Source organism: Cervus elaphus, chromosome 18 (assembly GCF_910594005.1).
Source record: "Cervus elaphus chromosome 18, mCerEla1.1, whole genome shotgun sequence".
Lineage (NCBI taxonomy): Eukaryota > Metazoa > Chordata > Mammalia > Artiodactyla > Cervidae > Cervus > Cervus elaphus.
Window position 1 is genome coordinate 25,894,291 of NC_057832.1, and position 18,673 is coordinate 25,912,963.

The following is an 18,673-nucleotide window of genomic DNA, read 5'->3' on the forward strand; positions in this document are numbered from 1 at the left end:
CCAAGATGACTTGGATAAAGTTTCTTACTCTGTTGAGGCATTTAAACTGTATTTAAATTTATTAAGCTATATGAATTTCAGATTTTCCCCTGATGATTTTTTGGATACAACTGTGGCTTTTCATTTTTAATCATTTCTTAGCATTACTCACTCTCAAGTTTGTTGAGCAAACTTTTCCCAAGAGCAGGTAATGACATCTTGCACCCTTACAAAAATACACAAAAGAATTACAGTGTAGAGTTCCAGTGTGGGTGAAAGGTCTTTGAGAAATTATGGAGCTGTTTCAAACAGGATTGAAATAATATCAGTTACACTCAGATGTTAATTCATGAAATATTAAATTGACAAGGTTCCTTTTGATTATGATTTTTAAAGCTAAGCAACATGTATAATAGTAAAGCATACAAATTTATTATACCTAAATAGATTTTTAATTCAAAATAAGCGGGAACCATAGTTTGTTTCCCTTTCTTCAAGTTCTTTCTAACTCTACATACCTAAATATTCTGTATTCCTATACTCATTGACTCCTGACAATCCTTTTAGCATTAATTTGTAGATTTTCCACTAGTTGATTTTACTTTAGCTTAAAATATTGTGCTGCAATACACTGCAACAGGTAGAAACAACCCAGATGTGTATCAGTGGATGAATGGATAAACAAAACATGGTATATATATACAACAGAGCATTAGTCAGCGGTAAAAAATTCTGATACATGACGCAACATATAATGCATATGGCCTCTGAAAACATTACACTAATTGAAATAAGCCAAACGCTGAAGGACAAACACTATATGATTCCATTTATATGAGATACTTAAAACAGGCAAGTTGATGGAATATGATATGATAGATGTTACCAGGGGCTGGCGAAGCGAGGAATGGAGAGTTCCTTAATGGGTACAGAGTTTCTATTTGTGATGACAAGAAAAGTTCTAGAGATGGATAATGGTGTTAATTGCATGACGTGACTATATTTAATGCCACTTAATTATACACTGATAAATGATTAGGGTCATAAATATCATGTTGTGTATATTTTACCACGATAAAAAATATTATCCTGAGTTTGCCATGAAGGGAAACAGCAGCACTCTATTTTGGGCTCTCATATGCACCGAGAAGGGACTCTGCCTCCCGCCACTTCATTCTCACACTGGGCTAGAGAAAACGCAGGTGTGTTTACTTTTCCAACCCCATCTTCTATTTTGAAATACAGCCTTTTCACAAATGAGAGCCAAAGTCAAGTGACACAGCTTTCTGCTCCCTCTTCAGTTTTCCAAACTGTTTACTGGTGTTCTGGTGGAATCCTGGTTAGGTGCAGCACACCCCGGTAACACTGTCACTCAGATGCCCTCTGAGTGGAATTTAACTAGCCTACCTTCATGATTTCTGTGCTCAGCTTGGTATGATGTGTTTCTGTTTCACTTGCATCTTTATGTGAGAGCATAAAATTGTGTATTCACCAACTATAGTATTTTCAAGCGTGTGGACCATTCCACATATCAATTTACAAAGAAACTAACGCATTTCTTAACTAGTATTTTCCTATTTCTCAAAAAATTGTTTGTTAGAATGATGTCTATATGCAGTATGAACATGAGCTCCTACTGATAATTGTTTTTGAATTCTGGCTATGGAGATAACAGTTTGAAGTGCATCCTAAAAATTATGTATTTATGTTTTTACACAATAATGGTAAAACAATGACAAAATACAAATTTTGCAATTAAAAGAGCTGCAAAACAGGTTAGCTGTCTTCAAAAACAACTTTAACATGAATTGATTAAAATCTAAATGTCTCTTCTTAAAAAATGTATATTATCTTAGGTTTATGAATTTACTAAATGTTCATTTCATCAAAGCACATTCCAAAAAAGCCAGCATATAGCTATCATTTAATGTTTTTAGATTTACTTTTTTTTGGTATTTTCTACTAGTATCTTATGGTATTATTTTCATTCAATCAGTATCACATAAAACATTTGTTATATCTAATTATAAACATCTAATGATATACATTTAAACATCTAGTCATATAAAAATAGATATATTTATATTCTCTTATCAGCTTTAAAAAAAGTATTTCACTTGCTTTCTGATTGAATATGCAGACGGTTGAAGTACTTTATTGTTTTACAAAATGAAAAAAAATCATTAGGATGAAGTTAATATTCAGTGTGCTGAGGAAATGTGCAAGATTAGTTTTCATTGTGTTCCTTTGAAATTGACTAGAAAAAATATGATCTTGTTGCACTGCATTCTGAAGAAGTTGAATAGATATTTAAAATAAATAAAGCTATGTAAATGGGAAGTGGACTCCAAAGTGACTAACAAGGGATATCAGATTCTTCAGAAGCTTGTGGTGTACATAACAAGCTTGAAGAATCCGTACACAAAAGCCTAAGCTATTGTGTAACCTTGGTGGTGATCAGACGCTATAGTTTTCTAAGCTATTACATATTTCATCCAGCTTGGTAGGTTTAACCTGGTAATAAGATGCTTAGTTGAACCGTTAGTTTAACCCTATTTCTTTGATCACTCAGTCTGTATTTTAGGAACTTCGTCCTCTACCCCAGATAACACTTGTCTGTAGAGAAACTGTTAAATTTAAGTTCTTTTAAGAAATAAAACACCCAGACAGGTAAGCTTTAAAATTATTTCTCTTGATGATGGCCTTTATGTTAGAGAGGGAGCATGGGGTTCTAAGTCAGGAGACCCCAGGTACAAGTCTTTGCTGGAACGTAGTGTATGACCTTAGATAATCACTACCCTTTGAGCCTCAGAGGATGAGAAGAGGAACAACAGCTTCCCTATCAGATTTAGTGGGTTGTGAGGTTCAAATGCAGTAACGTATGTGAGACAACTTCAAAAACCTTGTAAAGCATGAAACAAATAGTAGTTGCCATTTTTCTAAGATTCTGGTCAGAACTTTTCAGATCGCCTAGATTTAACTGAATTGTGAAACTGATAAAACCAAACCAATAAGTTGTTTCAGAGAGCACTGTAGGACACATAAGTTTTAAAAACCATTACTTTGTTATGTTTTAGATTTACCTATCATTTGGTGTCTGCATGATTTGGCTATATTTGTTTTTATTTTTATTTTTTGGTGTGTTTGAGATGCTTCTCCTTTTTTTTTTTTTTTTTTTTACTGTAAATGGAGTTGCTTTGGAAAGTAGAAATTGGTGGGGTTCTGATATCCTCACAAAGGGCACCCCTTTTCCTCACCTGCACCCTGAGCCAGTGGAGAAGTAAGACCGAAGAGCCCACAAACAGAGGAGCAAAATGGTGCTCACCCTTTAGACCAATAGAGCCTCGGTGGGAGGTGGCTCAGAGTAGCAGCTAAAATGGACTTCCACGTTCCAATAAACTTTCCCCACTGGTCTGGACATGGGTTAAGTCAGCACAGCACATACTCCTACCCTGGTTCCTTGTCTCCTCTAGTCCAAGTAGAGTCAGAAGGAGAAAGACTCCCCAGGCCTCAGGATCTTGGGTAGTTCAGTTGCCCCCATCTAGAAACATGGACCCTTGGCCATCTTTTCACCAACTAGGGTAACTCATTCTCCCTCCTTTGGAAGGAGTAGGGGGTGGGCAGAAGGCCAGGGTGCTTAAAGAAAAATCCCTCTGTACGGCAGTCAAAGAAGAAAGGGGCTTTTCTCTTGAACAGAGGTGAACAGAAACTAAATAAATGGCGTTTATACTTATCCATCCCCTCTCCTGCCCACTTCTTCAGCTCTTATCTCTGAGGCTTTCCCCTCTTACGTGATTCCCTAGTCCTGTCACCCCGTTGCTGGTCCTGTACCCCCACCCCCAAGCACAGGTTTCCCTACAGCCCCGCAGACTGGACCACATGGCTATGGACAAATCCTGACGCCTAGGCTAGGCCGGCTGATGCTGCAGACTGACTGAGTCCCCCCTCCCCACCCCCCAGATTCTCATGCTGAAACTGACCTCCAGTGTGAGAGTATTTGGAGGTGGGGCCTTTAGGAGGTGATCAGGTCATGAGGGTAAAGACTCCATGGACGAGATTAGGGCCCTTACGAAAGAGGCCCCAGGGAGCTCCCTGGCCCCTCCTGCCATTTGATGCTACAGTGTAGAGAGGGCAGTCTGTGGGCCAGAAAGCAGGCCTCACCACATGCTGAGTCTGCCAGCTCCTTGATCTTGGGCCTGTCAGCCTCCAGGGCCATGTGAAGTAAACTTCTGTTGTTTATAAGCTGCCTCGTCTAAGCAGCCTGAACAGACCAAGACAGTTGATTAAGGGGAGTTTGGAGAGGTTAGCTTCTGTCCCTCTCTCAGTGAAAGAAAGGTAGGTAGGTAGGTCTCTGGTAAAAATATTTCCCAAACAGTTTCATCTCTAAAGTTTGCAGCAGCACCTCATTGAACATCCTTTGGGAGACATATCTGTGAAGTTGTTCACTTGGCAAGTCAAGAACAACCCATCTCTTTCTTCAGGAAATAGATGTAGCTGGGTTCTCAAGTGAATTTAAAGTTCTACCTGATATATGATACATGTCAGTGATAATGTGGAAAAGAGTGGGTCAAGTCTTGTTAGGAAAAAACAAACAAATGCAAAAATCCACAATCAACATAATATGAAGAAATTTATTTAGTCACTCACTTGGACTTCTTGCTGGCCCAGTGGTAAAGAAACTGCCTGCCAATGCAGGATGTGTGGGTTTGATCCCTGGGTCGGGAAGCTCTCCTGGAGAAAGAAATAGCAACTCACTCTAGTATTCTTGCCTGGAGAATCCTGTGGACAGAGGAGCCTGGCAGGCTACAGTCCATGGGGCCGCAAAAAGTCCGACACAACTGAGTGACTACACAGAAACAAACATGTATTGATCACCTCTCATGAGCCAGACATTGCTCTCATTTAAGGAAATGGAGAGGAATCTACTGTCCCTGGCTTTGAGCTTCCCACAGTTTTACAGGGGGATGCACAGACTGTTACAGGAACGCATGGACAGGGCCGTGGCTGAGGGTTGAGGAGTTAGGTGGGGAGATCTTCCTGAAAGAGTCCTGATGGGCAGCATGTAGGGCAAGCCGAAATAGGCGAGGTGAAGGGAGCGGGAAAAGAGAGCAAGATGTCCTAATGTAGGCAAAAATCATTGAAAAGAAGACAGGGCTCGGAGCCAAAAAGACCCCGGCATGTTCAGATAATAACAGTGGTTTAGATGGAGTAAAAAGTTGAGAGAATGGTAATAAAAGAAAGCTAGGAATGAGCAAGACCAGATCATGCCGAATGTGCTACGGTAAGGCGTTTGTGCTTTTTTCCAATGACATGGAGGCATTGTAAGCGAGGACCAGCATGTGTCTTAGACATCACCAGCGATGGGGCGAATATGTAATAGTACAGGGGGAGTAAAGCCAGCTCAGGAAACCCTGGTGACATTCACGCCAGGAGACCTTGGTGGCCTGTGCAGAGAGAACGACAGTGGACCCAAAGAGACATGGATGGACTCGGGGAGGCACTAAAGACTTCAAAGTCAGTAGGACTCAGTCATTTACTGGATGGAGGGAGTGACAGGGAGAGAGAAGTCAAAGATAATTCAGGTTTCTGAGTTGGACAGCCGTGTTGGCACCCATCACGAGACCATTAGGTTTGGGGTAGACTTGGGAGAAAGCTGAAAGCCAGGTTTAGAACACTGAGTTAAGATCCCTATTGAGTATCCGAAAGAATGATACAGGGTTTGCACGTACGGGTTAGGAAGTCTAGATAGAAATCTGGGTTTGAGATTGGGGTGTGTGTGTACACATGCATGTGTCTACATATTTACTTTGGGTGGAGGAGTTGGGCGGTAGGCACCTTAGGTATGGATAAGTTCCTCCAGCGAAGTGTGTTGAGGCTAAGAAAAAAGGAACAAAAATGAGGCCCTGGAAAATACCACTTCAGAAACAGGCAAAAAAACCAGCAGAAGGCAAACCTAACGAGTGTAACAGAAGCCAAGAAATAAAAACTCAGAGTCACCAGCCTTAAGTGCAACAAAGAGGTTCTGGAAGTTTTAGCACGTCAACTCATCTTCTGAACGTAGTGAAAGATTATAGGAGTAACCTTGGAGAAATCAGTGGCAGAGAAATCAGGAGCAATCAGGGGCAGAGAGAGAGGCAGATGGCAGTGGGTGAGGAATGAGGCAGATAGCAAGTGTCAACAGTGGTGTCAGCCGGGCTGGGAAAGAAAGTAGAAAGATAGTGGTGGGGGTCGGGGGGAGCGGAGGAGGCCAGTGGGTGAAGTGCCAGGGGGCCGTAGAGACGCGGGGAGAATTTTCTGTAAGTGGGGAACTGACTGTATGGAAAGTGAGCCATCAGAGGCCACCCTCTGATGGAGGAAGAGTGGGGCCAGAAGGGCTGCGCAGCACAGGAGAAGGTTTGCTTTGGGCGGGAGGAGGGCAGCTTGCCCACTGCGGCGGGAGCGAGGCACGCGTGGGCACAGGGCGGGTAAGTCTCGTGAACGCAGCAGGTAGGGGAGATCCTCAGCGGATGCTTCCTGTTTTCTCTGTGATTGGAGGAGCCTGGCCACCTGCTGACAGCAGGGAGGAAGGTGATGGTGTTGGGCCAGAGAAGAGAAAGGGAGAAATCCATGCTGTCAAGGCGTGGGGAAGACCACCTGGGAAAACAGGAGATCTCTGGACAGCTTAAGATTAAAGATCACGATTTTTTTTTTATATAAACTGTTTAAATGTCTTTTAAAAGAATCACTGGAACAGCCCTTTATATTTTCAAAACCAGTATAAAGCAGGACCCCCCACGGCACACGCTGTTTCTTGCTGGTTCATTTCCTAAAATGCTCCTCTTTCCTCTTTCCACTTCTCCCCCACTTCGGTTGGCTGGTACTAAAGATTTTCCGGCTTTAGTCAAGCCACTTTTCCAAGAATACATGGAACAGATTACAGAGGCAAGCGCCAGCCAGCTTGCTTCCCCTTCTTCACTTGTATACATTCAGCTGGCGTTCTGAAAAGAGGAAGTCGAGAGAACTTCTTTTTCTTTTTTAAAGAAAGATGGGAGAAGCAGGAAGCACAGGCAGGTGGAAACACTGAGGGGAAAAAAGAAAGAAAAGGGGAGCAAACACTGAAACAAGAGCATCAAAGCAAAATGTAAACTGAAATGATGTCCTAGATCAGAGAGAAGAGGGAGCAAAGAAAATACCTGCTTTCTAACCCAGCATCTTAGTTTGCTACTAAAATATGTAGTATCCTTGATCTGGGAGCCCAAGTCACATGGAACATAACCACGTTCCGTGCCTTCAGCTTTCTTCTGCCTCATTTATTTGTATTCTGGGCTTTTGTTTGTTTCTTTGGACCAACCCCTTAATTTAAAAATCAAGTTGAGGGAATCAGAGAAACAAGGGGGCCAGATTCAGCGCCATTCACAATATTGAATGGGTGCTTGTTACGTGCAGGTACAACTGTTCTGGATAGTGGGGATTTGCAGAAAAATAGGAAGTAGTCTCTACATTTGCAGTATAATTTCTCCCAGTTGAAAGGACACCACTGGTTAGGACTCAGGTAGGTAGAAGAGCCCAATCCTCTGGCTTTTATCAGCTAGCCAGACAGTTATTAGCAAGTAGCTTCGTAGAAGAAATTAGAAGCTTGGGTCCTACCTGCAGTGTGCCCTGCTTGTTTCACCTTTTTCTAACCTCTCGTCTCCTGATATTTCTGACTCAGATTTGCCCCCCACCCTCACCACTCCCAGCCTGCCCGCCCCCCAGTCAAGACACTGATGTGATGCAAGCAGATACCAGCTGAAGCCAAAATAGAATGGATAGTTATCTGGGGAGATAAAGTGACAGGAGTACCGTGTTCCCTGTTCAGGCTTTTGTTCAAAGGAATGTGTCTTTTATTTATAGACATAAAATTTAAAGGCATAGACAGCCAGAGCTTGATATTACCTCTTCTTCCTCTAACTCGTTTCCTAGAAATACACTCGATATAGCTACCTTTTTTGTATGTAAATTGAATGTGTTAGATGAGTGTTTTATACCTGGCTCCATGTCCTTTTAATAGGTTCTGTTACTGTTGGGGTTAAGGCTGCTTTCTAAATTTTAATGCTTCAATATTTTGCTTTTATAGGACACTATTTTATCTGTACTTATCTGAAGCACAGGTTACTGAAAAAGGCAGGAGGTTTTAAAAGATGCCAAATATAGGTGCTGTTCATATTAATAAACTTATTTATATTTAAGTCAGGTATGGCTAAGCAGATGAAGTCTCCAAATTGTCAATGCGTTTGCAAAGTCGGCTACCCTTGATAGACTTCCTGGTGGTTAGTAGGGCCTTTGTGCCAGGAAAAATGTAGTAGTAGTCTGCTCTTAAACTTGCGTTTTCTTGCTTCCACACACCCAAGAATGAAGTTCAGAAGGGCGCCACTAACCTTCTGATGCTCTGGAGAGGTGACTTCATTTTTCTGAGCCTTGACTAAAAAGTGTTATGTGCCTCGTATTCTCAGAGTGTGTTTTTCCTTAAGCTCTGAGAAGATTTTACAGATTGAGCCTCATGAATTTTTACAGCCCTTCTGCAAGAAAGGGAGGAATAGAGCCTATAAAACACTCTGAATCATTCGAAACAAAGATAAGAGAATGTAAGGAACCCAAGATACACTTGGCTAGCCCATTTTTAACAGGTTAACTGATGAACAAGAAACAATTTTTATACAGACATGAAAACACCTGGTTAATTGTAAACTTTGTTTTTGTAAATGATGTAGATAAGGAAATTTATTTTCTCCCTGAAATTAAAGAATGATTCTGACATGGTATACTCTCACTTACCCTTCTAAGGGCAAACTTAATTTGAAAAAGCAATATGAATGCTACATTATAGGAAGGACCTTATATTCAAGAGTATCATCATATCTGTAATTCTGTGAGCAAGATTAGTCACAAAAATAATGACTATGCTTTATAAGCATAATATTTGAAGTAATTTTTTAAAAATTTGGCTATACACCACAAGGTTAATTGATTCTTTTCTTCCCACTCTATTGTGGTTGACATACTCTTTCTTCCCTTTAAAGACCCATTTTATTATGCAAATGGAAAAAAACTGAAAGACTTTGTGTCTGAGAGAGAAGGCTGCTTTTTGCAGGGGGACTCATGCACCTGTTCCAGCCCTCAGCCCCCACCCCGCTGCCCTTGGCTGCCAAGTCCGGGACTTGGTGATCAGGGTTGGTAGGTGTGGGGTCCTTGAATTTTGACTCCCATTCCCTTTGTGACTTACTCTTATTTCGCTGTCTAATTTCTCCCCTTCCAACTCTCAGCATGCCAGCAGCAGCTGCATCGTGGCGCCTGCCCTGCTGCCAAGAGGGCAGGCAGCCTCCTTGGAGACTGTACTGTGCATTCTAGCCAACTGTTAAGAGCGAGATGCTGGAGTCAAGACATACAGACCGCTGACACTCAGATCCTTCTAGGGGGCATTTAATGGAACACTGTGTGCATGGTATTTTTTTAATTTAAATTTTGGAAACTTTTTATTATGCAAAGCCTTCAAACATATACAAAGGAAGAAAGAATACTGTAATACACCTTTCTGTCTGTCCTCTTCACCCATCATCAACACATAGACCATCTTGTTTCACTGACCATGCTGTTTTCCCCATCGTTTATCCAGGCTACTGGGAGATTTGTTTCCAGGGATAAATCTTTCTTAAATTATGCTTTCTTTTCCATCCTTCTTCAATCTAAGATCTGTCCCCTGAATGATTTTCTCAATCCTTTCTTCCTAAAAGTAAGAGATATTAGAGTCTCTTTTTTTCTCCTTCTAAATTAAGCCGAGATGCTATTAAGCCAAGTAACTATCATGTTTTCCCCTAAATTTTTGAGGCCTTGTTCAGTTAGCCAGTCTACCATAGCATGGCTGAAGTGTGCTTAGAATAGAGAGTTTTTTCAAGGTAACTGAATTTGAAACTCGTCTCCCATCCAAGTATTAACCAAGCCTGACCCTGCTTAGCTTCCAAGATCAGATGAGATTGGGCACTTTCGGTGATATGTGTAGTAATAGGCCACACCCCACAGAGCTGTTGTAAGACTTAAAAGAGTTAATATACTTTAGTGTTTAATACATGCTAGTTGCTATCACCGTCACCACCAACATCATTTTTTGCCCCTCACCAGTCATTTTATAGAACAGAGAACTGAGGCCTAGGTGGATGAAGCAGCCTCCTTCAGGTCAGATAGCAGTTTTATCAGAAGAATTTGAACAAGAAGCCACGTGTCTCAGTTCCTTTATTGAAGTAGATACACTCTCGTCCTCAAGGAATTATGCTCTGACAGCAAGAATGATTTGTGAAGGAAAGGGAAGAGGATTAATAATAGCATGAACAAAGGAATTAATATTGCTGCCAGAGAGGTAAACCTTAGAAGCTTGTATGTTTAGAAAGCAGAGTGCTCTGGGTAACATGCTTCCTTTTTTAGTGGGAAGGTGAGATTTTGTTTAACAAAGGAGATGATTTGGCTAATGAAACTGAAGAACACGTTTGGTGCTCAAGGGGGAAAGAGAGGAAAGCTCAAGAATGGGATGTGATCAGCAGACTTGGGGAACATTTGCCTGTGAGATTAAGAGAGAAGACAAGCTCTAAGAGGAGAGGGGAAGGCAAGACGGTTTGAACCATCCGTGAATGTCAAAAACAAAAGAAATGGATGGATCCTAGACTTGTAAAGCCAAAAGGGGTCTGACATTTCTAAAGTTTTTATTCATCACTGACTTTAGCATGTGCTCAGGATTATTCTACTTATTTACGAGATTATTCATACAATTTTCATAACAATTCTATGAAATAGGCACTAATATTGATTTCCTAATAGCTAAGGAAAAAGACACAGAGAAGTTAAATAACTTGTCCCGGCCATTTGTTTATTTTTGAGCAGGATTTGTACCCACCCAAATAGTCTGACTCTAGAATCTGTGTTCTTAAACACTCTGCCCTGCTGCTCCATGGCAACCAAAGCCCTGGTGTTTGCATAATACTGAGGAAACCAGTGTAGAGTGATGCCCTTTAAAGAGGCTAGAATCCTGGCATTGCTACTCACCAATGCCTGCACTCTTGGCTGACCCAGGGACACTTAATATTTAAGTCCCAGTCAGGTTTCGGGAGGCAGACTCTGCCCAGTCAGTGTGTACATGGACCGGTCTAAGAAGCTTCGTCATCACTGGGTGACGTTACATTGGTTCTGGTTGCCATTCTAAGAGAGTACTCTTCTGGTTTGTTTTCGTGTGAAGCTGTAAAACAACCCTGGTAGGGATGTGTTTGGTATCTTCATTCATTCATTCACTGCCCAAGTACTTCTTGAGAGCTCTGTTCTAGATGTTGGGGGGATGCCAGTGAAGAGAGCAGTTCCTTCTCTACAGAGTCTCCACAGAGTTTTCCTTTCTTAGGAGCCTCTTCTCTTCAGCATATAAACTACCATTATTGCTCCCAACTTCCAGAACAAAAAGAAAAATCAAGAGAAAGTTGTCTTGACCCTACTTTCCTTTCCAGCTACTGGCCATGTCTCTTTTCCCATTTGCAGCATAATATTTAGAAAGTAGCCTATTCTCGTATTGGTCTTCACTTTCTCTCCTCCTACTGTCTTCTAAATACACACCAAGCTGACTTTCTCCACCAGATCGCACCAGCTCCGGGCTTGAATCACATCCCCCTGCCTTCTAACCGCTCCACTTAGATGTCTGTCGACTTTGGCTTCACCCTTGACCCCACTTTTGCTCTCACAGTCCACCATCTATTCCATCAGCGCATCCTACTACTGACTTTAGCCTTTAAGTCTCTCCAAAACCCAGCCGCTTTCTCTCGCTTTCACTATCACAGCCCTAATCTACATCACTATCATCTCTCTTTCCCAGTTGGTCTTCCTACTTCCTTCCCCAACCCCTATACCCACCACTGCCTACTATCAACACGGCAACAAAACAGTTCCAGTCAGAATGTATCCTCTGCAGAATCCATTATTAAAAAATATTATAATCCCACATACAACAGTATAAATTAATCTCATAACACAATGCTGAATGAAAAAAGCCACAAACATAGAGAGTTTATACTGTACGGTTACCTTCATTTAAAACATAAAAAAATAGGTGAACAGTCTATACAGTAAGTGGTCAGGATGGTGACTGAGGGGGTAGGCAGCTGACTGTGAATGAAGAACGCCACGAGGACCATTTCTATTTTATCTGGGTTCTAGTGCTTCGCTGGTTAAAATCTACCAGCCGTCCACTTACGATGTACCCCTTTCTGTAGTTTGCACTTCCATAAAAATTTTTACAAAATTGTTATTTCTTACATAGAAAATCATTCGTTTCTAGACTTAAGAGATAGGAATTTATCAGCCTTTATAGCCATTATAGTATAAGGCCTCCTCAGGCAAAAGTCTTATCGACTCTCTTTTATTCACCATGTATTTATTGGGCATTTGGGATACAACGTAAACATTAAAGACAAAAACTGCTTACGCTTCTGAGGGATGATAATCAGAATAAAGTACAGAACATACCACCAGGCGCCCAGAGAGGGCAGAAGCAGGAGAGGCAGGCGGAGAACGCTGGAGGGGATGGGGTGAGGGGTGAGGGCGCAGTCTGACGGGACAGCCAGGATCGGCCTCACTGAGAAGGTGACGTTTGGGCCAACAGCGGGAAGGACTGGGGGGAAGGAGCCCCACGTGTATCCGGGAGAAGGGTCCGGAGGGTCCAGCCTGAGGCAGAAATGGGCAGCCTGTGCAAGAGCCACGCAAGACTAGAGGGACTAGAGGAGTCTGAACAAGGACAGAGCAGCCAGGCTAGGGTCAGGGAGATGCCTGTGGCCAGATCACCGTGGGCCTTGTAAAGGCCCAGGAGTTTGATTCTGCACGAGACCTTGGCACATGGGGAGTAAATTTTTGCCTGACTGGTTTGGGTCAGGTGTCAGCTGCTTGTAGTGGGAGGCTGTTCGTTCTCATTGCTGTAAATATACTCTGTTTATTATCCGTGCTGCTGTTGATGAATGGACACCAGCTCAGGGCTCGCATCGAGCGCTCCTGTGAACTCCTGCTGTGTGTCTTTTGGTAAACTTCTGTAGCTAAAGACACCAATCTTAAATAAATTGAACAAAATATATCAGTTCTTCTTATTGAATAACTTATATAGTAACAGCATTTTAGTTCCATCAAAGGCAGCTTATTAGTCACTAGTATGGTGCATGTTAGAAGTCAGTTCCCAAGGACATATGAGGGTAAAGCAGGAACATATGAAAGGCAGAGAATACAGAGATAGGTACAATGGATTGTGTGCCCCCAAGGACCCTAGATTCTCTTTGGGGTTAAGACATAAGCACATGAAACTACAACTAGCAAAGACGTAAAGGAAATGCTAAATGATATCCTGGGCAAGCTGCCCTATCACCATGCTGAAGCGGGCAAGGTCACTTTGGCTGTGTTGATAGAAGATTTCAGAAAGAAGCTGGGGATTCTGTGGAGCTTGAAAGCTGATGTCAGACTTGGAAAAGCAGAGAGAGAGCGACTTTGTGGACATGATCTGGGCTAGGGAAACGGCAAGAGTGCCCGTCTATATCAGAGGGGCCTGTGGGTGGTTCATCTGAGTAAGGATAGGGCTTCGGATTCATTTTAAAACCTAGTAGATATATAGATGGATGTGTTTCTCAAATAAGTAAATAGCTGCGTTCTAACCTGAGAATGGGCTTCCCTGGTGACTCAGCGGTAAAGAACCTGCCTGTCGATGTAGGAGAGCTACAGGAGATGGGGCTTCGATCCCTGGGTTGGGAAGATCCTCGCGAGAAGGAAATGACAACCCACCGCAGTATTCTTGCCTGGAGAATCCCATGGACAGAGGAGCCTAACAGGCTGTATATAGTCCGTAGGGTCACAAAGAGGTAGACACAACTGAGCAACTAAACAATGACAACCTGGGACTATTTATATACTCTACATTTCTGAATCACCTTGATATGTTAATGCCACATTTTGATATATTAATGCCATATAACCTCAAAGTCCATAAGCTCTAAATGATTTACATATATATGTATTTTTAGACTGGCAAAGAAAACTCATCCAGTGTGACTGTGGCAGGGCCTGAGACGGAGAATAAGGCAGGCCAGACCCTGGAGAACAGCTCACTCATGGCCGAGCTCCTGAGCGACGTACCCTTCACCTTGGCCCCACACGTGCTGGCCGTGCAGGGCACCATCAGTGACCTTCCCGACCACTTACTCTCCTATGACGTCAGCGAAAACTTATCCAGGTTTTGGTATGATTTCACTCTTGAAAACTCAGTACTCTATGGTTCATAATCTTTATGTCTGTGTGCACCTTAACAAACTTTGAAACAAAAGTTTGCCGATTTTATTTAACTTGTCTGACGTTTTTTGTAAAGGCCCTTAAAGGTCCTCAGAAAGCAAGGATCATGAAGCAGATAATAATATATTCATTGCTCTATTTTTTTAGAATAAAGCATATTTGTATAAAAATTAAACCTAAGATCTACTTTCCTTTTCCCCTAGTAATAAATACAAAGATTAATTTATCAAGGTTTTTTGAAAGATTTTGTCAACCAGTCTCTCAAAATATAGCACCTCACATGTATCTTAGAAAAGCTGTGAAAAAGAACTGTGGCATTTTTTTTTAGCACAACTCTGAAATCTCTGCTTAGAGTATGACTTCTCTGGTTTGGAGGAAAACGTAATATAATTATCCCCTTTCTCCTTCCACTGTGTTTATGAATGAATACAAACCACCACCCCCCCCAAAAGAAGTTGCTAGTTAGCTTCATTTCTTTAGTCTTAATTTAGACATTGATGTGGAAATTTACAGCTTTCCCTAGAAAGCAATAGTAGCTTGCTGAGACAAGAATGCTCTATGAAGAATGCTCTGGATACTGTCTCTTTTGGATGACAGATTTTCCTTAAGCCCATGGCAGTCTTCTCCACCTTGATGGAGACCCAGGTTCCTGTCTTTATTTTTTTTTTTTGCTACTTCATGGTTTGCTCTCTCACCAGCTTTACAAGAACGTCCCCTGCTTCTGCCTCAGTTGGCATTTTCTCTCCTTACCTCCTGTATTTCCGGTTTATGAAGAGACCCGCATTTCCTTCCAACCTCTCTGCCTCCCAGAGAAAAGAAGCTTGTGACGATGTGTATTATTGCTGATAAAGCCCTTATTTAGACATTTGTTGGCCACAATACAGATTGAAATGTTTTACTGCCAGAAAAACTAGAGCTGATTCATTTCCAACTAGAGTCCAGGCGAAACACCTAGATAGGGCTTTTAGTTTGAGAATATCCGTTGTCTGTTCTGACTGAGACAGAAAACTGCCATTGGCTCATAAACTATAAAGGGAAGAGATGCGGTAGAGTGTTTTTTATGCCATGGAAAATTTAAGTCACATTTGTTCTGATTAGTGGCAATACAATTTATTGATTCTGTGCCAAATCTTAAATATATTTTTCATGAAGATAGAGTGCCATAGCAAAACAAAACACTGTGCATAAAAGTACATGAATCAAGTTTTAACGTGGCATGCTTGTTTAATAGGTGCGGCATGGTCTTGATAAACTGCTGACATGATTTAAATGTACATTTATATTGACAAAAATATGCTTTATTTACAAATAATGGTACCATACGAGGTGAATGATTAAATCAGATCTTTACATAGTTTTCATAAAACATCAGTCTAGGAAATTAATTTATTACTAAGACAAATGTGAACATTTTATAGCAGTTTTTGTGAAACCATTTTTTTCAATATTCATGTCACCTTAACACCAAATGTAAGCATGTCATCAGTTTGTCTGTGTTAAATTTTGTCTGAAGTACTTATACATTTCATTTATATGTATGTCTACCGTGTTTAATTATGCTTATAAGTATTTTGTCTATAAAAGATAAATAAACATGAATTTTAAAAACCTGATATTTTTTACTATTTTCAGATCCAGAAATAATGGTTTTCTTTGTGGTATTCATATCTGAGTGCAAGTTACTGATTCTTTGAGAGGCCAAGATTTAAGTGCATAGTTTTTGTAGTGCAGAGAAAAATGAAATTTCCTCTGATATATAGGTAAAATGACTAGTCCTAGATCCTTAAGACTACAGAGATCTGGGAGAAATCACATGAACATCTCAAGGTTAGATCTCCATCATCACAAAATTCAGTAAAGGCCAGTGTTACTGTCCTGTTTTTAACAAAACATTGTAAAAATGGCCATTTTAATTTTCTTACTCTATGTATAAATCAATTGTTACTCTTCTAAAACTGGAAAAACATTAGAAATCAACTATCCAACTTCATTTTACCCAAGAGAAACTTGAGGCCTAGAAAGGTGAAGTGATTTAAGTCACTTCATCAGTGATAAAATATTTATTTGAATAGTGTTAATAATTTTGATATGAATTATAACAAAGTTTGTGTGCTGTGGTATATTTGAGGCAGCCAGAGGTTGTCATGACTTACACTTAAATGAGCTGTGAGGTTTGGAGTTAGTCCCCTGATTTCTAGAGTCTTTAGTCCCTTCTCCTGTTAAATAATAATTGTATGACGTTTACAGGGTTGTGTTAGGGTTTTAGATGGTGTATGTCAAATGCCTAACAACATAAAGCCTGAACACAACATAGGTGTTCTGGAAACAGAGCTCTTGTAACTCTTATTACTAACCACACACAAACAGCAGTCTGATAAAATGCAAAATACATACTAACTGAACTGCTTAAAGTGTAATATAAAAATAGCTACCTACATTTATTGTAGAGCCTTCCCACCTCATTATTTTTTTTTCTATTAAATACCTCACTAAGGAAAACATTGCTAAAATAGGTTGGTTGACTCTTCTGTAATTCCTTAGTTAAGAATTCCACAGGGAACTTTTTTTTTTTTTTTTGATCTCCTTATCAAGCATCGTGGTCCCTTTCCTCAATATAAGTAATCATAAAATACTGTTGATATCGAATGTACAAGCAATTTTACTGAATTTTTAACCCTAAAATATATTCAGGAAGTTGCATATTTCTTTTTCAGCTTATTTACTGACATTTGCATTCTTTAGAGAAGTGATTCTAACCAATTTATTAATGTGGTTAATTAAATTCTGATTGAACTTTTAAAATTGTACCATTAAATATTAATGAGAGCCTTTTTTGTTACCATTTCTAGAAACAGAAATAGTTAAGTAAACATTCATTGATACTACTTTTTTTTCTCTTTATCAAAGTAAAATGATAAATTGAGAACATTATAAATGGAAAACTAATTAAAAAAGATACATGTACCCCAATGTTCATAGCAGCACTATTTACAGTAGCCAAAACATGGAAGCAAGCTAAATGTCCATCAACAGAGGAATAGATAAGGAAGTTGTGTGTGGGTGGGTCTGGGTGTGTGGGTGTGTAATGGTATATTACTGAGCTATTTCAAAAAGAATGAAATAATAATGAATATAATGAAATAATAATACTGCCATTTGCAGTACTCTGGATGGACCTAGAGATTATCATATTAAGTGAAGACAGAGAAGACAAATATATGATATCACTTATATGTAGAATCTAAAGGAAAATGGTACATATCAACTTACCTACAAAACAGAAATAGAGTTACAGACAACAAATTCACAGTTACCAGGAGGGAAGGGGAGAGGGATAAGTGGGAGACTGGGATCAACATGCACACACTACTATGTATAAAACAGATAATGAGGACCTACTGTATAGCACAGGGAACTCGACTCAATATTCTGTGATCTAAATGGGAAAAGAATTTGAAAATGAAGAGATGCATGTATAACTGAATCACTTTGCTATATACCTGAAACTAACACAACATTGTTAATCAACTGTTCTCCAATATGAAATGAAAATTTAAAAATACTACATTGCTAAAAAAAATGATAACCATCCAACAAAACCAAAAACAAAAAACACTCCCTTATAACATCTTATAATAGTAACTATTCTGCTGATGCAATTTTAGCCTTGCAAAGTCAGGAGAAAAGAATAGAAAGAAAACAGAATGACAGAAATGCCTTCTAAAACTCCTAGAGACCTGATTTATTTTCATTCTAAAGTGCAGAATGGAGTAGCAAAGAAATAATCTCATCCATGTTTTAAAACTGGCATAAGGAGCCTACCCTCTTACCTCTCATGATAACAACTGACAAATGAACACCGTAATCTAACAATATGTTACCTTCAGAGGTTAATACATTGTCTTAAAAGAATGTCATTAATAACATTCACATGCAGTGTATTGGATACATGGTTGAATGACGTTACACCTTTTGAAGTTGCTGAGAAATATGGGTTTGTGGATATTATCTTTTGAGCATTTGTGTCATGTTACTAAGGGCATGACCTAAATATTATTGGAAAACCTAAAGCTCAGAATAGGTTTGACGCCATTTATACATTGGTCTGAAACACAGAAAATCCTTATGTGTCAGGAAAATGACTCTTCATGCCATATAGTTCAGTGGATAGGTGGGGTGAAAAAGAGAAAAAGATGTAATGATTGGTGCATTGGAACTCTGCTACAGTCAATGTAGTCATATATTAATCATTTTTAAAGAAATGTTTTATTTACAGATTCATTAAAAAGCTACACAAATAGTGCAGAATTCTTATATCCCTCTTACCCAGGTTTCACTCTTTTGAACATCTTACATTACTATGACACATTTGCTATAACTAAATTAA

At 40.1% G+C, this 18,673-nt stretch overlaps 1 protein-coding gene across 7 annotated transcripts in view; it reads left to right on the top strand.

The window, feature by feature from the left end:
* The window catches only part of UMAD1 (UBAP1-MVB12-associated (UMA) domain containing 1), a 278,759-nt gene that overhangs the window by 220,731 nt on the left and 39,355 nt on the right, over positions 1 to 18,673 (top strand). For 4 of the 7 annotated variants that reach the window (XM_043873027.1, XM_043873029.1, XM_043873024.1 and 1 more), the window contains exon 4: positions 14,022 to 15,899. The exons of 1 other annotated variant lie outside the window; for it this stretch is intronic. In XM_043873027.1, the coding sequence (XP_043728962.1) occupies positions 14,022 to 14,279 (258 nt within the window). In that variant the 3' untranslated portion in view covers positions 14,280 to 15,899. Of the gene's footprint in view, positions 1 to 14,021; positions 15,900 to 18,673 lie in introns of those variants that run through there. 2 more of the 7 variants (XM_043873025.1, XM_043873026.1) reach the window with 1 other exon arrangement.